Source organism: Martes martes, assembly GCF_963455335.1.
Source record: "Martes martes genome assembly, chromosome: 7".
Lineage (NCBI taxonomy): Eukaryota > Metazoa > Chordata > Mammalia > Carnivora > Mustelidae > Martes > Martes martes.
Window position 1 is genome coordinate 106,152,052 of NC_137894.1, and position 23,141 is coordinate 106,175,192.

General features: G+C 35.4%; 1 protein-coding gene across 2 annotated transcripts in view; it reads left to right on the plus strand.

Annotated features, from left to right (window-relative positions):
* MNAT1 (MNAT1 component of CDK activating kinase) overlaps positions 1-23,141 on the plus strand; it is a 210,183-nt gene that overhangs the window by 75,490 nt on the left and 111,552 nt on the right. For both annotated transcript variants that reach the window (XM_080807629.1, XM_080807630.1), the window contains exons 4-6: positions 2,482-2,585; positions 10,120-10,260; positions 15,364-15,489. In XM_080807629.1, coding sequence (XP_080663755.1) covers positions 2,482-2,585; positions 10,120-10,260; positions 15,364-15,489 — 371 coding nt within the window. The remainder of the gene's footprint in view (positions 1-2,481; positions 2,586-10,119; positions 10,261-15,363; positions 15,490-23,141) is intronic.

Below are 23,141 nucleotides of genomic sequence, written 5' to 3' on the forward strand. Positions count from 1 at the left end.
CCTCCTTCTTAGTTTTTCCTGGGGGCCAGAGTGGGATTTATGCGGAGTGCCTTACGTTGCATATGAACCAGATTCCCTGGTTTACCACAATTACTATTTTCTTTTCTACTTTGTGGTAAAAAAGCTGGAGAGGTAGCTAGAGGGCTGTTGTTTCTCAGTTTCCCTCATTTCTCCCAGAGTTTTCAAATTGCATATAATAGAATTGATGATTGGTTTTGTTTTTTTCTACACATGTAGGCGAGCCTGGGTTTTTAACAGTGATTATGATAAGTTGATGTTCTGAAGTCCTTTGGCCTTTTGAGGATCAGATTGGTCTTTAGAGTATGTTTGATGCCTTACTCAACAAAAAAAGGTAACCCTATGTTGGGTTCCCAATGTTACTTTTCAGATCTATAAGCCTCTATAATCCAAAAGTCTAGGAACTACTAGACTTTCTCTGTCTGGCTTATTTTACTTAGTGTAATACCTTCCAGGTCCATTCATGTTGTTGCAAATGCCAAGATCTCATCTTTCTTTTATGGTTAATATTCCATTGTCTGTATATACCATATCTTCTGTATCTATTCCTTTATTGATGGACATTTGAGTTGCTTCCATATCTTGGCTATTGTAAATGATGCTGCAATAAACATAGGGGTGCATATATCTTTTTGAATTAGTGTTTCGTTTTCTTTGGTAAATATCCAGTAGTGGAATTACTGGATCATATGGTATTTCTACTTTACTTTCGTGAAGAACCTTCATATTGTCTTCCATAATTACTATATTAATTTACATTCCCACCAACAGTGGATGAGGGTTCCTTTTTCTCTGTATCTTTGCCAACATTTATTATCTCTCTTTTGATTTTAGCAGGTGTAAGGTGATATCTCATTGTGGTAGTGATTTGCATTTTCCTGATGATTGGTGATATTGAGGATCTTTTCATGTATCTGTTGGCCGTTTGAATGTCTTCCTTGGAAAACTGTTTATTCAGGTCCTCTGCTTTTTAATCAGATTATTTGTGTTTTTGGTGTTGAGTTGTATCAGTTCTTTATAAATTATTTTATAAAGTAATTTATCATTTGCAGATATCTTTTTTCATTCAGCAGGTTGCCCTTTTGTTCTGTTGATGGTTTTCTTCACTGTCCAAAAAGGTTTTTGTTTTGATATAGTCCCAATGCTATATTTTGGCTTTTGTTTCCCTTGCCTTAGGAGACATACCATATGATTTCACTTGTATGTGGAATTTAAAAAACAAATAAATGAATAAACAAAGTAGAATCAGACCTATAAATATAGAGAACAAACTGATTATTGCCAGAGGGGATGTACAACATGGGTGAAGGGAAGTAGGAGATACAGTCTTTGAGTTATGGAATGAATAAGTCACAGGGATATAAGGTACAGCATAGGGAATGATACGGATTTTTCTTTAGACAGGTTGATGTAAACACTGTAAAGGATAGGGTAATGGGTTAGTACTTTATAATATGAATTTGTATATACCAATAGAGGTGCTTTTGGTTGTTATTCAAAGTATCATAGTGACTAATTTATATATGTAAACTTAGAAGGGAGTAAGGCATTATTTTGAGTCAGAATTATATAAAAGTATAAAATTATTAAAAAATTAAAAATTATAAAAAATTCTATCTCATTGAAAGTTTATCACTTTTTTGAACGTACCTCAGCGGCTTCTCTTACGAAATTATTTCAGTCTTAAGTTTGGGTGCCAGTTTATTCTTTACTAGTTAAACTATGCTAGTTAAGCTATACTCTATTCTAGACTATATGGGAAATAATTCAGGCTTGTGTCCAGCCATGTTGGAGACCATTGGAATGTGAATAAAACTTGTTTTTCTGGGGGTGCCTGGGTGGCTCAGTTGGTTAAGTATGTGCCTTTGGCTCAGGTTGTGACCCCAGGATCCTGGGATCGAGCACTGGTCAGTGGGGAGTCTCCTCCTCCCTCTGCCCCTACCCCTGCTTGTGTTCTCTCTCTCAAATAAATAAATAAAATCTTAAAAGAAACTTGTCTTTTTTGCTGTAAACTATACAAATGTATAATATTTTTTATTCTTTTGGATAATTTTTCTGCTTGTGGAGCACAGATTCTTTTCAGTATGGATTCTGACCAGTGTAGTAGATTACAGACTTACTCTTTTTACTTAAGTTTAAGTAATCTTTTATATGCTTTTAAAGTTAGACTGGGTCCTATAAAAATCAAATCTAATATGATTATAATAAGCATATATCTTAGGTTTTCTGGGGGTGATTTAAAGGTTTAGATATTCTGTGTGGTAGTCTGACAGTCTTACAGTTGGCTTTGAAAACATAGTTGCTGAACTAGAATAAGCTTTTAAAATAGCCAGTAGATAAAAGAACATAAAAAGAGCTGTAAGTAGTAATCTGAAGAATTAAGTCACTCTGATGAATTTTTTTTATCTACTCAGGATTTGTATTAAAACTGTATTTCATGTCATTGTTTCCTATCTCATGCAGTTTTCAACTTGACCAACAATGTGGATTTGGACAACACCAAAAAGAAAATGGAAATGTACCAGAAGGAAAATAAAGATGTCATTCAGAAAAATAAGTTAAAGCTGGTTGGTTGCTAAGTATTTTCTTCTTTTGTGTTAGAAATGAATGCTTCCATATGATCCCTGAAAAGCTATCTTCCTCTAAAATGAGTTAAATTTACAAAGAATTTAGCCTAAATCCAGATCAGAAATACTGTATATATATATAGGCACATGGATAGGAGGCACACTGTAGCTATAACAATTTTGATGGCATTATTAAATATATTAATATATTAAATATATAAAAATATATTCTCTAAAGGAAGAACTGTGTGTATGCAGACATTTGTCAACTTAAACAATTATTTCTTTAATACTTTAATACTCAAACAATTATTTCTTTTTAATACTTGCCTTTCTAGTTTTGGAGGAAAGCAGAAGTTCTTATTTTTGAGGTACTTCATCAGGAATTTGTGATTGTTAATCAAAATGATAAAGTCATATCTGGATCACATAGCTTGTGTTTTCATTTTGTGTTTAGAAGGACTTTCTCCTTATAGTCTTAGGAGTGTTATCATTTAGGTACTTCTTTCCTGCCATAAAGCTCTCAAGGAATTGACACTACATTCTCCTTCCATTCATACCCAGTGACTTTCTTAGAAAGGTGTCTCATTTCTTTTTTTTTTTTTTTTTTTTTTTAAAGATTTATTTATTTATTTATTTGACAGATAGAGATCACAAGTAGGCAGAGAGAGAGAGGAGGAAGCAGGCTCCCTGCTGAGCAGAGAGTCTGATGCGGGGCTCCATCCCAGAACCCTGAGATCATGACCTGAGCTGAAGGCAGAGGCTTTAACCCACTGAGCCACCCAGGCGCCCCATGGTGTCTCATTTCTGAGAGGATCAGTGTGCCATAAAAATGACCTTCTTTGCCCAGTAGCCTTCTCTGGGTATATTAGATAATACGTTCAAAGTAGATAAGAGGTAACTTGTTGCACTAGCCCCACTTAACTCATTAATAGAAGGATGTTCCTTTCAAGTGAATACTTTTTTCATTCAGCATTTTAAGCTAGGAAATACTAAGAGTTGCTGTGAAAGAATAATCTAATTTCAGGCTAGCTATTTATTTTAAGGCAGAAATTTCTAATTTCTGAAAACTATAGGTTATTGAATAAAACAAATACTATATTTCAGTGGGAATATTTGAGCTGCTTTTATTCTTTTTATTCTATTAATTATAATACCTAGCTATGTTTTAACTAAGTGATTTGGTTAGTAACTCATTAACATTTATTAACTGATCATTCTGTGCAGAATATTATACCTACTATTGATACTGACCTGGGTATTTGGTATTGGCACAAACATACAGACATAGGACCACATTTTTTAAGACAGTGCTAGTTGACCTTTATCAGTAACTGTGGTATCATTGAATAGAGCTTAGCTCTCTTGTGGCCCATGAAGCATGGACTAACTTACATGGCTGATGTCTACTAAGATAAGATAGCAACTTGCTTTTCATGTCTCTGTGAATGTTGAAGTCTCACTGTTCTAAAAACATCAAAGTTGTATCAAATAAGAAAAAAAAGTCCTTTGCATGATTAGTCATATAAAGCGATTCATTTCTGATATAGAGAAACTATTACTGAGTTTTCTGCTAAGGAGATCTTACTTGTTTCATGAAGCTGGTACCTATCATCAGTCATTGTGAGCATGGAGAAACTGAATGTGACCTAATCTTGAAATAGAGTCTTAGTGAAGATTACCTTAATGTTTAGTCTATTCTACTTATTTATTAATTGAACTACAGATGACACAAATTGTTGCCGTAGTTTCCAGTATACAGTATAACGATTCAACAAGCATATACTATATGCTGTTCTCATCACAAGTGTAGCTATCTTCTGTCACCATACAACACTATTATAATACCATTAACTGTATTCTCTATGCTGTACCTTTTATCTCTTAGTTTATTCATTCCATAACTGGAAGCTTGTATCTTCTACTCCCTTTCACCACCCATTTTGCCTGTCCCCCTGACCCCTTGCCCCACTGGCAGCCACCAGTTTGTTCGCTGTGTTTATGGGTCTGTTTCTGCTTTTTGTTTGTTTGTTTATTAATTTGTTTTGTTTTTTAGATTTCACATATAGGTGAAATCATGTGGTATTTGTCTTTCTTTGATTTCTGACTTATTTCACTTAGTATAATACCCTCTAGGTCCATCTGTGTTGTTGCAAATCACAAGATCTTATCCTTTCTTTGTGGCTGAGTAATATCCCTCTGTGTGTGTGTGTGTGTGTGTGTGTGTGTGTGTGTGTGTGTGTAGGTACACTACATCTTTTTTATCCATTCAACCTTAAGTGGGCACGTGGATTGCCTGTTTAGAATAGCCATATCTTGGCTATTCTAAATAATGCTGCAATAAATATAGGGGTGCATATATCTTTTTGAATTACTGTTTCATTTTATTTGGGTAAATATCCAGCAGTGGAATTACTGGACCATACAGTATTTCTATTTTTAAATTTTTGAGGAACTTCCATATCATTTTCCACAGTGGCGATTCCAGTTTACATTTCCACCAGTAGTGCACAAGATTTCCTTTTTCTCCACATTCTGGGAAACACTTGTTAGTTAAAATTATCTTAATTTTTATTTTCAATTTTCTAGATTCTCATGAGCAGCAGAGATTGCTGTGTAGAGTGTCTGTCAGTTTAGCTAAATAAAAAATCAGTTCAATAAATTTGTGGAACATCTGCTAAGCATATTATACAGAAAGATGAATAAGAAGCCAGGTAATTTCAATACAATGTCATAAGCATGTGGAAAGTGCTGTTGCTTGTTATTGTAGGAGTATAGAGGAGGAATACCTAATCCATTCTGAGAGTATTGGGAAAGGCATTCCAGGTGAGATGATGCCTAAATGGGAGCCTTAAAGGACAAGTAGAACTTAACAAAGTGCAGAAGATGGAACAAGGGCGGAAATATGGATGCTGCACAAGGACATTCCAGGCAGAAAGAAATCATAAGCAAAGGCAAGAAGGCATGGATAATCAGAGTTCTGAGAGGTTTTAGTAGCTTTATATTGCTGAAGTTCAGTAGAGAGAGAGAGAGTTGAAGTTGGAGAAGTAGAAAGGGCATAGGTCACATAAGGAAATTTATCATGAAAAGTAATTTTGGCTTATGTAGTTAGACCAGTTGTGTTTGTGTGTGTGTGTGTGTGTATGTGTGTGTGTGTGTGTGTATAGAGGGAAAGAGTAAAGTGGCAGGAGGGGCAGAGGAAGAGGGAGAGGGAGAATTCTAAGCAGACTCCACCATGGGGCTTGATCCCAAAACCCTGAGATGATGACTGAAATCAAGAGTCAGACACTTAACTGACTGAGTTACCCGGGTGTCCCAGTTGTTTTTATGTTTTAATAGGTGAAGCTTTTCTTCAAATGAAAGCTTGCTTGGAATACTTTTGTTAAAGTGATAATGGGAAGAGAGAAGCTGAATATCTATCTGTTCAATCTCTTCTGTAGTGTACCTTAGGCATCTTATTAAGGAGTTCCAAGATTCCTTGGAGTAATGTTATAAAAACGTGTCTGTGGATGATTGTCACTGAAGAGTTTTAAACCAAGAGGTTATAAGGTATTGTCTGTGTTAGAATAAATGTAGTGGTTTGGTGGAGGTTGAATTTGAGAGAATCAGGCTTGAGTTTGGGAAACCAGTGGGAAGTTATTGCAGTTATGTTCGTGAATTTAGATGTGACTTAGACAAGAAATGGAGAGGTGGGGATGAATTGGAGAGATAGTTTGAGTTTAAAATAGCAAGTCCTAGTGATGGAGTAGGAGTGGGAGGTGAAGGCAAGGGAGGCTGACTGGGTAAGGTAGTATCATTAGGAAGAACACACAAAGATCTTTAGTTTCCAACATGCTACCCTTCTCTCAGTCCAGTACATTCTTCATTGTCCCCACAGTGTTTGATTTTTACTGATGGCTGTTCTTCCAGTTATTCAGTCAGCTAGCTAGCTAGCTAATCAATATTTATTGAGGCCTACTATGTCCAAGATGCTCACATATTCTATTTCAGTGAGAAAATTGAGGCTACCAGTGTCTCATTGTTAAAAATGATAGACTGTTGGTCTGAATCTCATTTGGCCTGTTGGCAGTGTTTGGTGTAGTCTTCTCCCTTGATATGGAAACCCTGTACCTTAACTTCCGTGGGACCACTTGATTTTCTCATCCTGCTGCTGTCACCTTCCCCTTTCATCTTCTTAAGAGGCTTAGCTTTCCTTCCTGACTCTAAAACATGGTTCTTTTCAGGGCTTCTCTTTATGAATTACCCCTTTAAACTAATTACTCTCAAATGTTTCTGTAGCACATTGTTTTTCTCTTGAGCTCCTGGAATTATACTATGCAATATAGACATATATGTATAAATAGTTAATAGATATTTATTTCTTGATGTATTACAGGCACTTTTAGTTCAGCATTCCAGACCTGAATTTTTAAGTCTTTACCACTTGTTTTTACTATTATGTTCTTTATCCAAGTATTCAAGCCATATCTGGTCTATCTTCCTATACTGTTGATGGTCTTTCCTCATCGTTTTTCAATTCTGGTTCCCCCTGCATTTCTATTATTATTACCTTATTTAGGGCTCTCATCATTTCTTGTCTAGGTTATTGAAATGTTTTTCTAACTGGTTTTCCTGTCTTCAGTCATGACCCAATTGATCTCTATACTTTACTGCATCTAGTTGTCTTTCTAAAGTTATCCCTCAAATTTCCTTAATGTCTTCCTGATTATCTTAGTACGGCTCTAGTTGCCTTAGTATGGCATGAGGACCGTCCATGATCTGCCCTCTGCTTGCCTTTTCAGTTTTACCTAGAACTTTTCCCCACCCCATACTTCATGACTTGGCCATACCACGCATTCCAGCTTTATTCATGTCTTTGCACCTTTGTTTTCTCTGCCTGAATAGCTGTCTTCTCTCCAATGGGGGCAAATACCTACTGTTTGAAGTCTTAACTCAACCTCTTAGGTTTCCTAGGGCTGCTGTAACAAATCACTAAAAACTGGATGACTTATAACAATAGGAATTTATTATAGTTCTAGAGTCTACAAATCTGAAATTAAGGTGTCATCAAGGTCATTCTTTCTCTAAATGCTCTAGGGAAGTCTCCTTCCTTGCCTCTTCTAGTGCCTGGTGGTTGTCAGCAATCTTCAGTGCCTCTCTGATCTCTACCGTTGTCTTCACATGACCTTCTCCTTTGTATCTCTCTCCACATTTCTAGTATGATCCCTTTTTAACTTGATTACATCTGCAAAGACCCTATTTCCAAATAAGGTCACATTTATAGGTACAAGGGCTTAAGACTTCAACATGTATTTTGGGGGGATACATTTAACCCACAATACTGTCTATGAAATCTTTTCTTTCTCTGTGTGTCCTTTATCACTGCAAGGAGAGTTTACCCTCCATCAATTCTGTTTTCACTGTACCCTCTTTAACACTTGTTACACTTAATGATTATATGTCACTATTTTACTATAAGGCTTATCTTTTTCTGCTCATATGTCTCCAGTCAAGTAGTTTACTTTTCCAACTTCCATATCTCAGCCCCTAAACTTTTACATTTATTTCTACTAATTATTCTTTTTTTTTCCTCAAAATTATTTTTATTTTTATTTATTTGACAGACAGAGATCACAAGTAGGCTGACAGGCAGGCAGAGAGAGGGGAGGGGGAGAAGCAGGCTCCCTGCTGAGCAGAGAGCCCAATGCGGGGTTCGATCCCAGGACCCTGGGATCATGACCTGAGCTGAAGGCAGAGGCTTTAACCCACTGAGCCACCCAGGCGCCCCTCTACTAATTATTCTATATCAAGTTTGAATTCTCTTTTCTACTGAGTTAGAGTAGCAACCTTGCCAATAGAGAAGGAAATGTTTGTAAAATTATAGGGAGAGATGCTAATAGGATGTAGCAACTGATTTAAGGGGAATGGGGATGGGGAGCAGAGAGGGAGTAAACAGAGATGAATTTTTGGTTTTAAATGGAGTTGACTAAGATGTAGGTGTGCACTTAGTGGACATAAGGAGTATAGGAGTATGATCAGCTTTGGGAGACCAGATGCTAAACTGAATTTTGGATCTAGTAGTGAGTTTAAATTGTAGGTAAAACATCTTTTTGTTTGAGAACTTTATCTAATGTGTGAATTGAAAAAAAATCTAATAGAGGGTTTTATATATTATTTATAAAAAATATATTTTTCTTTGAGGTCTTTGTTATTCATATATTCATGATGCTCAAACCTATTATTTTGTCTTCCTCCGTTTTGTATTTTCTTGAGGTGCCATAATTTCTGTGTTCTGTCAAATTAAAAAAAAGAGCTTTAAAATAAAGCCATTTAGATTTTACTGTATTTTTCATTCATAAGAATTAAAGAGCAAAGACTAGGTATATTATTGCTTTGAAGTATGACTTAGAGTTGGAATAAATTTCAGAGCCTGGAATTATTTGATATTTCTGAGGAATTCCATAAAAGGAGAATGAGTAGAACTGTGGTTCATTCTGTTTACATATTAGGTTTGAATTTTGAGTTTTTCAGGTCACAAATTTATATGCTTATCTTAAAAAATAACTTCAGTTTCTTACAACTTCCCTTAAATCGATGCTATTTGAAACTCTAGCCTCATGAAGACTTATATTTCAGCTTGGGAAAAAGAAGTTCAGTACAGTGATAACTTTTCATTATCTGGAATGTTTTGGAAATTTTTTCTTATTAAATAAGCCAATCTTTTTGATGGAGTGTTTCAATTAGTAGCTCTGTATATAGATTGTCTCTTTGTTGTTTTGTTGGGTTTTTGGTTTTGTTTTTCTTGTTAAATCTTCTAAAATGAATGACTTGAGGGCACCTGGGTGGCTCAGTGGGTTAAGCCACTGCCTTTGGCTCAGGTCATGATCTCAGGGTCCTGGGATTGAGTCCCGCATCGGGCTCTCTGCTCGGCGGCAGGGAGCCTGCTTCTTACTCTCTCTCTCTCTGCCTGCCTCTCTGCCTACTTGTGATCTTTCTCTGTCAAATAAATAAATTCTTTAAAAAAATAAAATAAATAAAATGAATGACTTGAAACTATCTGTAATAATTATAAGTAAATAAATCCATTGTTAAGCACATTCCTGCAGTTGGGTGCAGTGTACTTGTTTAGGTGTTTGTTTAATGGTAGATGTCAGGTGCCTAGGTGGGTCAGTCCTTAAGCACCTGCCTTCAGCTCAGGGCATGATCCCAGGGTCCTGGGATTGAGCCCCGCATTGGGCTCCCTGCTTAGCAGGAAGCCTGCTTCTCCCTCTCCCACTCCCCTACTTGCATTCCCTTTCTCGCTGTGTCTCTCTCTGTCAAACAAATAAATAAAAATCTTAAAAAAAAAATAATGGTAGGTGTCATTCTCTTTGATAGTACAATGTCCACATTAAATAAAATGAACTCTAGTTCCCTCAGAGTAGAAATACTGCTCTGTTAAACTGTAAGTGACTAGATGTTTTATGCTTCCAAAAAGGAAAGTGGCAGGGTGTAGTTAGGATTGATTTTGGTTACTAAATTTATTTCATGTTGTATATAAATATTTCTGTTTTAGACTCGGGAACAGGAGGAATTGGAAGAAGCTTTAGAGGTAGAAAGACAGGAAAATGAACAAAGAAGACTGTTTATACAAAAAGAAGAACAACGGCAGCAGATTCTAAAAAGGAAGAATAAGCAGGCTTTTTTAGATGAACTGGTATGTATTAATGCTAAGTGCATTCAGAGTTTATCTTTCCTATTTATTATGCTGGATAATGGCATTTAAGTGGAATTTCTACTGGTATATTCAATGCTGGCATATTCAGCTTCTGTTCCTTCATTAAAAAAATTTTGTCAAAAAAAATATTTTGTCAATATCTGTTTTATTTTCAGATGACAGAGCAATATAACTGATGTAAGACAGTGTGCTATTAATATGTTATTTATGTGTTTTTAAGGTTACTAACTGAAACTCATTGTTTTCAGAGCAATTTTCTCCTGATTAATACTGGCTTTCTTATAACTAGCTCATTTTCAAGTGTTTTGGCTTCATGGTGAAATTTGTAGTGATTCTAGTTACTCTGTGAGAACTGTGTTTCATATTTTTGCATGAAAAAATGAAAATGCCATTTCCAAAGAAATGACAGTGTTTTGTTAGTTATTTGTGTTTACCAGTAGTTAGCTCCCTAAGTATTCACCATTGTTAGATAACAGCAGTAATACTAACTAAGGTTTATGAAGTGTGTCACAGATTCGACAATATATTACTTGATGCTTATAAGCTGGGGTGATACTGTTAAAATTACAGTAGAGAGGGATGCCTGGGTGGCTCAGTTGGTTGAGTGGCTGCCTTTGGCTCAGGTCATGATCTCAGCATCCTGGGATCGAGTCCTGCATCGGGCTCCTTGCTCAGCAGGGAAGCAGGCTCCCCCCTCCGCCTCTGCCTGCCACTCTGTCTGCCTGTGCCCGCTCTCTCTGACAAATAAATAAATAAAATCTTCAAAAAAAAAAAAATCACAGTAGAAATGGCCCTCTTCAGAAAAGTCTATTTGCATTCTTCCCTTTCCTTTTCTGTCCATGTAATTACTTTCTATGTTGTGTTAACATACAACTTCAATTCTTTGGTCTAGTTGATATGGTGTTTCTCTATGATTTACATGGGTAAATGTTTTATGTGTATATTTTTCTGTTCTTCTTTCAGCTAGAAGTTAGCTAACCAGGTATAAAAAGAGAAAGCAAGATAATGAAATTATAAGTAGGTGAGAAAGTAATGGAAAAATAAGAGGGCATTAATGAGGCTTAGGTAGAAAATGCTTATCATAAACCCTATATCTACTTTGTATAAGTGCAGTATAAATTGGTTTCTAAAAATGAAGATAGTAGCATATAAAATAGAATGCGGCAGTTTCCTTAGCAATTACCATTAATTTTTCTTGAAACTATTAAGTGTCACTTGTGGCTTTTAACAGTTGAAATGACACATGTGTTTCACGTTTTTTGTTGACTTTATCTTGTGAGAAATTAAAAACTTTAAAGAATGAATTAGTAAATATTGATGTTAAAATGATTTTATTGAAAGGTTTTTTCCCCATCATTTTATACAAAGAGGAACACACTTTCCTTGGTAACCTTCTCCTTTGTTCAATTAATTGAATTAATTGCAAATATAGAACTTAGATATGAAATGAAAATACAGTTTAACATTAAGAATATTGCATCTAATACAGTCTTTAGATTTAATTTTGAGGTTAGCTAGCTTTGCATAGCAATTGCTCTTGCATATTTTTTTTAGTCCTCAAAGTAATAAGTTTTGCTGCCTCATTGAGCTGCTGTTGGCACGAAGTTCCCCTTTAGTTCAGTGGAGCATGAAGCAAGATGTGAAACTGCCAATGTTGTATGTACATTGTGTATAATCTGGAGTTAATATTGGTTTTTGTGAGACCTCCCCCCCCACTACTTCCTGTTTTCTTCACCTGCAAGTCATTACTGCACATACTTTCTTCACCATTTAGATCATGTAACATTGTGGTTAAATAATCCTTAGCAATTTACTGTATTCATCAGAACAATTAATTACAACAGATTGCTCTAGAATATCAGCTTGTTTTGAATTTCTGGTTTCCTAATTTTAAAAATTCTGTATCTTTAATTTTTTATAATCATTGAATTTCTTTGTTAAAATATGACTATGTGTTTTAGTCCTTATTGACTAATTGAAAATATTTATTAAATTTCTTATCTTCCTGAATCCCTAATAAGTAAAAAAGCACATTCTATTTCTTTTTCTCTGTTCATCTGTTAGATTCTATAAAAAAGATAATATTGGCATTTGTAAATATGTCTAGAACGCTTAAATCCTAAAATTATTCTCTGGATCTAATTTAAGCAAAAGTATTACTTAATGGAATTTTTTCTCCTGTTTTGGGATTTGGTTTTTGTGCTAATGGTCACTTTTTAACCTTTGAAAAGCATTACATTATACTGTATGTGACAGGATTTTAATGTTATGGTCTTAATGTTTATGGTTTAGCATTTACCATAATGTTGCCTAAAAGTCCATTTATTTAATCCTAACTGTAAATTCAATTTTTTTTAACAGTTTGGGAAAAGATTTTTAAACAGGTCCTGACTTATTAAATCTTTTTATATTCCTATTTGAAAATTCTCTTCAGTTAGGTCTTAAATTTTGTTAAGGGCTAATATTGTTGTCAAATGTAGTAGCTGATTTTTATTAGAAATATTGTTTGCCAGATGGCTTGCTTAAAGTCAGTTAAAATAATCTTTAAAAACTGGTCATTATAAAGCTTTTAATGAGTATTACAGGCAGTCTTATTAAAATTTCTTTAAATATTAAACAGTATACCTTCAGGCAATTAATGTAAGTTAGAGAACCTTTCAAGATAGACTGGAAAGCAAAGAAAAATTAAATAACTTGCAAAGCTGAATCTGCATTTTATGTATTCCTGAAAGTATGTATGTTCCCATAGTTTATTTTACTCTGCAGATTTTGTTGTTAGAGCTCCGGCTTAATTCTAATTTAGCATTCACAAAGATTTTCAGACTTCGGCGTTTTGAATGCTAAAATGGAATAAAGCAGATTGAAGTAAATTGTATGCCTTAATGTCAAAATTTGTTTTAGATTCCTAGAACGTTTATTTTTTTATTAAATTTCATTTGTATTACTAAGACATTTTAATATTCAGGCCCTTTTCTATGTGAAAGCAAAACCAGGATTAAAACAGGCTGAAGTATTGATTAGCAACATTTTTGAAGTGAACGCATCATCTTGCTTTTACACAAGGACATTCACTTACTAGAGTAAATACCAGGTATGGAAGAGCATTTGAATTCACTTATACTCTAAGTTGAGAAGGAATGCTGAAGAAATTTATTTTTCTTCTGTTAGGTTTTACATATGAAAAGATAGTAATGGCTTTTAAAAAGTATTTTGGGCCACAGTCCACTTAAAATCTCTTAATTTTACATTTTATTTAAGATTCTTGAGGGGAGGAGCAGAGGGAAAGGGACAAGCAGACTTCTCACTGAGTGCAGAGCCCAATGTGGGGCTCACTGTCATGACCCTCAGATCCTGACCTGGTCTGAAATCAGGTGTTGGACACCTGGCCAACTGAGCCACCCAGGCGCCCCTTTTTTATAAAATTCTTTTTTTTTTTTAAGATCTATTTGTTTATTTATTTGACACACACACACACACACACACACACACACACACACAGAAATCACAAGTAGGCAGAGAGGCAGGCAGAGAGAGAGAGGGGGAAGCAGGCTCCTTGCCGAGCAGAGAGCCCGATGTGGGGCTCGATCCCAGGACCCTGAGATTCATGACCTGAGCTGAAGGCAGAGGTTTAACCCACTGAGCCACCCAGGTGCCCTAAAATTCTTAATGGAAATCTAGAATAGTTGCAGAAATTCACAGTATTATACTGTTACTAATGCAGAACTAGTGCTTTATTGTAGAATATGAAAGATATTCAAGTATATTTTCATAGTATCTTTCATTCATTCTTCTTTATTATTGTTAAAGGTCCTAAGGCTCTATTTTATAAATACAGTTTGTGTTCTTCCATTTAAAAAAATTTAATCTTTGTAAATTGCTCTTGCAAAGCACTTCTGTTACCAAATCTTTAGGTACAAATGTATTCTAGGACAATTCTGTTGAAATAAATTGCTTGTTACTCAAATTACTTCTGTACTGTAGCCTTAAAACAATTCCTTTAACTATGTTAATTAAGTACATTTATGCCTTAAAATATTTTTAAGTTGTAAGATTTGGAAAGAAAATTAGATTCTGCTGTATTTTTACTTTCATACTATGAAATGTTTAACAGTATAGTTTTCTTTAAGGATTAAAGTCTAGGTATTTATTATTTAGGCCATTTGAAGAATATGTGTTTTTGGTAGGTAGCCTTGGTATAGGAGATAGAAATGTGTTTGTAACCTTCATTTTTGTTTACACATATAAAGTACTGTGTTTGTATATATGATCTCTTTCTTGGCTTTCTTCTGCATGTGTTTCTGTGTTTTTATTTAACTGAAAACTCAAAAAGGAAGAGGTCTGCATACATTTAGTTTAGACCTTAGTGCTACAGCACTTTAAACATGTAGGAGAACTTCATGTTAAACAGGATAAGTAAGCCTGTGTATAAAAATTAGTAATTTGCTTGTTATTAATATGTATGTGTGCAGATTTGTGTAAATAATAGCTCTGATTTAGTATCAGTATAAGATATTAGAAATATTTACTATCATTTTGTTAATTAAGAAAATCTAGAGTTAATTTCTAAAAATAAGTCCATAAAGAAGAAAATAAATATATTTTTGGTTGTAGTTAACAATTATTCCATTGTGCAAAACAGAACAAGGATCATTTCCAAACAGCCTCAGGTGAAATCTAATAGGAAACAATTGCAGACTGGTCTGAATTCACTGGTAGAAGAATGTGTCTTAGATAAACATCTGATCTAAGTTATAGTACTTTGTATTACTCTTTTTGTGATTAGCTTTTAATTTTTTTTAGTTTAATAAATATGGTTGGCTTTGCTAGATGAAATAAGGCCCTGTTATATTGTCTTTAATGTGGATTTTATAAAAATACTTTTTTGCAGGTTATTTTGATTTATGAATCTCAAACAGCCTTTTCTTATTATGGAATGTTAAAATTTTTTGAAGTGTTCTCCATAAAGTGAATATTTAGGTTGACATCAAATGCTTATGAAAAGGTATAATTTAAAATAAAAGACTTGTTGCTCATTAGTTTTTCCTTTTTAACTTTCATATTGCACTTTTACTTTTCTTACAGGAGAGTTCTGATCTCCCTGTTGCTCTGCTTTTGGCTCAGCATAAAGATAGATCTACCCAGTTGGAAATGCAACTTGAGAAACCTAAACCTATAAAACCAGTGACATTTTCTACAGGCATCAAAATGGTAAGCTGTATTTTAATTGCTTGTTTGAAGAATATATTTCAAGGATTGCACTTTATAACTTTATATTGATTTCTACAGTTAAATTGGAAGGTTCAGATGTTTAAGAACTTTATCTGATCTAGGCTAGACATGCAGAAATGTGAATACATGCAGTGTAAAGGGAAAATGAAATGTAATAAACTTTTCAAAGTACACAACACAATTTGTTGTACATGATACTGGGTTTGTGAGTCTTATTCTACATAAACTTTTAGCTGACAGTGTAGAAAAACATTCTTTTTTTTTTTTTTTAAGATTTTATTTATTTATTTGACACAGAGATAGAGAGAGTGAACAAGCACAAGCAGGGAGAGTAGCAGGCAGAGGGAGAAGCAGGGTCCCTGCTGAGCAAGAAGCCTGATGCGGGGCTCCATTCCAGAACCCTGGGATCATGACCTGAGCCGAAGGCAGCTGCTTAACCAACTAAGCCACCCAGGCACCCTGTAGAAAAACATTCTTAAAAGAAAATGCAGACTTCTGGTTCCCGGTATGGCATGTAAGAAGCTTGGATATTGCCATCCCATTCTAACAACAAGTAAAAAGCTGAACATACTGAAAAATCCAACAACTTTTCTTAGATCCATGATTGAAGAGAGGTCACAAGGCAAACCACTGCCCTTAAAATTGGAGAGATTGGTAAAGAATACAGTGAATTACAACTTAACCAGAGTAGCAACCTCATGGGGAACTAGTGCTGGTATAGGTAAATCTATTGTAATTGTAACTGACAAATTGCTGGAGGCTCAGTGTGGACAACCCTAAGAGTTCAGACCTCTGCGGGGGAACCACTTATTGATGGCCCCTGTACTTTTGTGAATTTTTACCTCTTGCATCTTTGTCACATTCTCTCAGTGAATATTAGAGAAAAATCCCTCTTGCTTTTAGCAGAGAAAAGGAAAAAGGAACAATTTTGAAATATATCAGAGCATTTTGTTCTTCTTATTAAGGCCTACCCTCAGGAGAAACTATTTTGTCAGAGCCTAAACTACTGGAGTTTATGATAACCTGCCTGATGTAGGGGAAAGGAAATACTCATTCCAGTTGCTCAAGCCTTCTGTATGGGAGAAGGGAAACAACATAACTTCAGCCTACTCTAACCATCCTGCCCTGCTGAAGGGGAGGTGGGATGGATTGAGAAGCACTTGTGAAGTTCATAGTCTTAGAAGCACAGGCTCTCCAAAGGACTGAGACCTGATCATAGAACTATAAAATGCTCAGCCACCCCCACACATCACCACCACATTGCTAAAGGCCTGTTTATAGTGGTGCCTCTTGCCTAGCCCATTATGCTTTGGCTGTCAAGAAAAAAAATTACAAAACATACCAAAAGGCAGAAAACACAGTTGGAAGAGACAGAGCAAGCATCAAAATCAGGCTTAGATATGGCAGGGGTGTTGGAATAATCAAACTGGGAATATAAAACAATTGTTATTAATATGCTAAAGGTGCTAATGGATAAAGTAGACAACATATAAGAAAAGTGGGCAATGGTAAGGAGAAGGATGGAAATTCTGAAAAAGAACCAGAAAGAAATGCTAGAGAAAAGAACTCTAACAGAAATGTGGATTAGCTTTGATGGGCTCATTAGTAGACTAGACACCCTGATGAAAGAATCTTTGAGCAAGAGGATACATCAATACACTTCTTGAAAACTGAAAACCAAAGAGAAAAAGACTGGAAAAAACAAAAACAAAACCAGAACAGAATATCCAAGGACTGTGGGACGACTATAAAAGGTATAACACATGCATAATACCAGAAAGAGAAGAATGAGAGAAAGGCACAGAATATTTGAAACAATAATGACTGAGAATTTATCAGATACCAAACCAAAGATCCAGAATGCTCAGAGAACACTAAGTAGGATAAATGCCAAAAGAACTACACCTAGGTGTATCATTTTCAAAAATCAGAAAACTGAAGATAAAAAATCCTGAAGCCACCAGAGGGGAAAAAATACCTTTTCTATAGAAGAGCAAAGGTAATAATTATATCTAGCTTCTCCTCAGAAACCACACAAACAAGAAGAGAGTGGAATGAAATATTTAAGGTGATGAGAGAAAAAAATCACCAACCTAGAATAATGTACCATACAAAATTATCTTTTAAGAGTGAAGGAGAGGGACGCTTGTGTGGCTTGGTTGGTTAAGCGGCTGCCTTCGGCTCAGGTCATGATCCCAGGGTTCTGGGATGGAGTCCCACATCGAGCTCCTTGCTCAGCGGGGGAACCTGCTTCTCCCTCTGTGTGCCTCTCCTCCTGCTTGTGCGTTCTCTCTCTTTGACAAATAAATACGAATCTTTTTTTTTTTTTTTTTAAAGATTTTATTTATTTATTTGACAGAGAGAGAGAGAGAGATCACAAGGAAGTAGAGCAGCAAGTAGAGAAAGAGAGAGGTGAAAGCAGGCTCCCTGCTGAGCAGAGAGCCTGATTTGGGGTTCGATCCCAAGACCCTGAGATCATGACCTGAGCTTAAGGCAGAGGCTTAAACCACTGAGCCACCCAGGCACCCAATAAATACGAATCTTAAAAAAAAAAAAAAAAGAAAAAAAGTGAAGGAGAAATTGGGTTGCCTGGGTGGCTTATTTGGTAAAGCAGCCAAGTGTTGATTTTGGCTTGGGTCATGGTCTTAGGGTCCTAGGACTGAGCCCCACCTTGGGCTCCTATGTTTATGGGGGAGTCGCCTCTGCTCAAGGATTCTCTCTCCCTCTGCCTCTCCTCTGCTCATGCATGCATGCTCTCTCTTTCTGAAATTAAAAAGTGGGGGCACCTGGGTGGCTCAGTGGGTTAAAGCCTCTGCCTTCAGCTCAGGTCATGATCCCAGGGTCCTGGGATTGAGCCCCGCATCAGGCTCTCTGCTCAGCAGGGAGCCTGCTCCGCCACCCCCCACACGCTCTCCCTGCCTCTCTGCCTACTTGTGATCTCTGTCTGTCAAATAAATAAATAAAATCTTAAAAAAAAAAAAAAGAATTAAAAAGTGAAGAAGAAATAAAGGTTATCAGACAAACAAGGAGTCTTTTGCCAGTAGGTCTTCCTTGCAAGAAGTGTGAAAAGAAGTTCTTTTAGAGCTAAGGAAAATGATACAGGCAGAAACTTTGATCTAAATAAAGGAAGAATATCAGAGCAGAAAAGAGTGAAGGTAAAATAAAAACTGTTTTTTTCTTAATCTAACAGATAGCAGTTTGTTTAATAGCAATACTGTATTTGAATATGTTTGCTTATGTGTATGTGTATACACACACACTTGCTTATATATAAGTAGTGAATGACGATGATGCAAGATATAGGAGGAAGCAGTTAGAACTATCTTATTATAAGGTACTCACACACCCATTTTTTTTCTTCCTAACTGCCCATTCAGGTACTTTTTTTTTTTTTAAAGGTTTTGTTTATTTTTGCAAGAGAGAGAGAGAAAGGGAGAGAGAGAAAGCATTCACAGGCACTTGAGCAGCGGGGAGGGGCAGAGGGAGAAACAAACTTGATCCCAGGACCCTAGGATCATGACCTGAGCTGAAAGCAGATGCTTAACCGACTTAGCCACCCACGCACCAAACTATTGTGTTTTGATTTTTAAAATTGCCTATCTTGTTTGTCATATGTGTGCCGCCTATTAGATTATAACATCTTGAGGGCAGAAGCTGCATATTTAAACTTTGTTTTATACGATTATGAATATGTGAGTACCTGAATAATACAAAATATCCCTGATCAATTTTAAATTTAGAAATTTAGGAAGTATTAATACATTTTTATAATATGAAGAAAATTACTCATTAAGGAATTACGAAAGCTTTTGAATTAAGAGACAGTATAGAGAGAAGAAAATAGGCATGGAAAGACTCAGGAACAAGGGGATTAAACTTCAGCTTTACCACTTACTAGGTGTCTGTGCATGGGTAAGATATTTCTTTGTTCTTTCTGGGTTTGTTTCCTCATTGGTAAAGTTGAGGTAATTTTTACTTTCTGTAATTGTTTGGAGGATTTAAAAATGTATATACAAAATATTAACCAAATATATCTTTAATGTTATCAGTTTTTTTTTTTTTTAAAGAGAGGGAGAATTGAGGGGAGAAAGAGAGGGAGGGAGAGGGTCAGAGGGAGAGAAAGAATCTTAAGCAGGCTCCATGCCCAGTGCAGAGACTGATGCCGAGCTTGATCTCATGACTCTTGAGATCATGACCTGAGCCAAAACCAAGTGTCAGCTGCTTAACCAACTGCAACACCCAGGTGCCCATCAGTAATGTTTGTTGTTATTATTACAGTTAAATATCTAAGTGAATTACATAATGATTTTTTTTATATTGTGTAATTAGGCAATAACAGATTTCTAAGATTCCTGAATTTGAGGGAATTTTATGATAAATTTGTCATCTTGATTCTTCTATAAATCCGTGGTAGTTCTGTGACCATAGTGTTTTAAAGTTTTTTTAAATTTATTTTTAATTAGTATATATTAAAGGTCATTCTTTGTGATATTCAGGGACTTCACAAATATACAGTTGTATATCTACCACCACAGTCATAACATAGAGTAGTTCCATCCCTCCTCAAAATTCCTTTGTTCAAAATTCCTTTGTTTCATTTCGCAGTCAGCCTTTACTTCTAGCCCCCCTAGCAACCAGTGGTTTGTTCTGTGTCTCTATTGTTTTGTGTTTTCTAGAATGTCATGTAAATGGAATCATACATACAGGCCTTTTAGGTCAAGCTTTGTTAACTTAGCAACATGTATTTGAGATCATGCATGTTGTTGTTGTTCCTTTTTGTTGAGTAACCAGTTTCTTTATTAGTTGAAGGACATTTGGATTTGTGTTTTGTTTTTTAATGATTATGAGTGAAGCTGCTGTAAACATTTGCATGCAGTTTTGTGTGTACGTAAGTTTTCATGTCTATTGGCTAAATATTAAGAATGAAATTGGAGAATTATATCAAAGTGGCTGTACCAGTTTGCATTCCCACCCACCTTTTATGAGTGTTCCAATTGCTGTTTCCTTGCCAATGCACTGTATTTTGTGTTTTAAAAGTATTTTATGCGGGGTGCCGGGGTGGCTCAGTAGGTTAAGCCTCTGCCTTAGGCTCAGGTCATGATCCCAGGGTCCTGGGATCGAGCCCCGCATCAGGCTCTCTGCTCAGTGGGGAGCCTGCTTCCTCCTCTCTCTCTCTCTGCCTGCCTCTCTGCCTACTTGTGATCTCTGCCTATCAAATAAATAAATAAATCTTTAAAAAAAATTTATGCATTCTAAACAGGTGTGTAATATCATTTCCTTTATGGTTTTAATTTGGATGTCCCTGATGACTAGTGATGTTGAGCATCTTTTCATGTGCTTATTTGCTATCAGTTTTTCATTTACTCTTAGCATTTACTTTTTTTTTGCCTTGTTTTTTTAATTTAATTATTTTTATTAACATATAATCTGTTATTTACCCCAGGGGTACAGGTCTGTGAATCATCAGGCTTACACATTTCACAGCACTCACCGTCGCACATACCCTCGCCAATGTCCATAACCCAACCACCCTTAGCATTTCCTTTAATACTTCAGATATCTTTTTAGAAAAGGTTGTGACCTTATTGTTTATTTTTTTTCTTCTTCCCTCTCTTACAACTTTTTTGTTTTGTGAAATGTAGTGTATGTACACAGAAGTACACAGACCAAAATATATAGCTCAGTGAATTAAGATGTAACCATCACCGAGGTAAAAGAAAAAAGTATTGTCAATGCTCTAGAAGTCTGCCGTACGACCCCTTAGACTTGGTTAGTACCCCATTCTTTTTCCTCAAAGTAGTCACTCTTCTTATTCTTCTTCTTTTTTTAAAAGATTTTATTTATTTTCTTAAATAAATATTTAAATAAAGATTTTCTTAAATCTTTCTTAAAAGATTTTATTTATTTTCTTTTGAGAGAGAGAGTGTGTGAATGAGGGGAAGAACAGAGAGAGGGAGAAGCAGACTCCCAGCAGGGAACCTGATGCGGGACTTGATCCCAGGACCCTGGAATCATAACCTGAGCCAAAGGCAGACATTTAACTGACTGAGCCACCCAGGTGCCCCAAAGTAGTCATTCTTCTTTTGTGGCTTCTTCTTGCTCTTACAAATAGCTTTAACATCTAAGCATATATGTTTTAATCTGATTAATGTTGGGCCTGTTCATGTTATATTTGTGAGACTCATCCATGTTTTTTGCATATAGCTCTTTTTTTCCTCTTTTCATTATTGGATAATATTGGAGGAATATACTACTATTTATCTGTTCTACTGTTGCTGGATGATTGGATCCCTTTGAGTTTTTGGTATTATGAATTATGCTAACATGTTAATATATGTTTCTTGGTGCACATGTACACACATTGTTTTGGTGGCTGTTTACCTAAGAATAGAGATATCAGGTCATAGTGAATATGTCTGTTCATTTTAGGCAATGTTGCCAAATCATTTTCCAAAGTGGTTTTTGCCAATTGTACTTCTACCAGCAATGTTCTTGTTGTTCCACATTTTTGTCAACACTTAACGATTTTCTGTCTTTTGCAGTTTTACTATTCTGGTGGGTATTTAGTAGTGTTTTGTGATTCTGATCTGCATTTTATTTTGCTGATCACTGAGCATTGACTATCCTATTTTCTGAAATGCCTGCTTAAGACTTGCTAATGTGTAGAAGTTTTTTATATGTTCTGGATCTAAGCCTTTTATTAATCATATGTGTTGTAGGAATTTGAATTATTTGCTGGGTCACCTGGTTGGCTCAGTCAGTGAAACATATGACTCTTGATCTTGGGGTTGTGAGTTCAAGCCTCATTATTTGGTGTAGAGATTACCTCAAAATAAAATCTTAAAAAAAATTATTTGCTGTCTCTCAAGGGATAAGAATTCTTGGTTGTGTGATTTCAGTAGTGGCATTTCTGATCTTTTGCACAACTTCATACTTCTATTCCACCTTGTTCTGAGAGATGAAAGTGTTTTCTTTTACCTGCCCCCCCCCAAAACCCCACAAGCAATTTAGGAAAAAACGAGTTTTTTCATTCTGTGACTTACTTCTTTTCACTTTCTTGAGGCTATCTTTTGATGCCTTTATTATTTTACTTTTTTATTATCCACCTGGAATTGTTTTTTTTTTTGTTTTGATATGGTGTATGGTAGGTGATCTAATTACTTTAATGCTTGTTGAGATTCATGTAACTTAAGTGTATGATAGAGTACCTATTATTATTGTTTGCTGTAACAACTCAGCTTTTGGTTCAATGGCAGGTGAAAATTTTAAATGTTACAGTTTCTGTGTGAATTTATTAAGATTACTGAATGGGGAGACTGAACAAATTGTAGATGAGAATCCAATGTTTATGTAGTGCATGTTTTTATACTCTTTGGAAAAGTAATCCTAAATTACAGAATGAAAGTAACGTTTATTGAGCACCTATATCCCAGGGGTTGATTTCATTGAGCAAATGTTGGTAAGGATGCCAACATTGCTTAGGACTTTGTGACTTTTGATAGTTCTTTTTAATATAAATTGTCATCTTTTGTTTTTATATCTTCATGAAATGGTATTCTTATTTTTGCAGATGTGAAAACTGAGTCTCAAAGAAGTTAGATCACATTTAAAAGATGACACCAAGACTCATT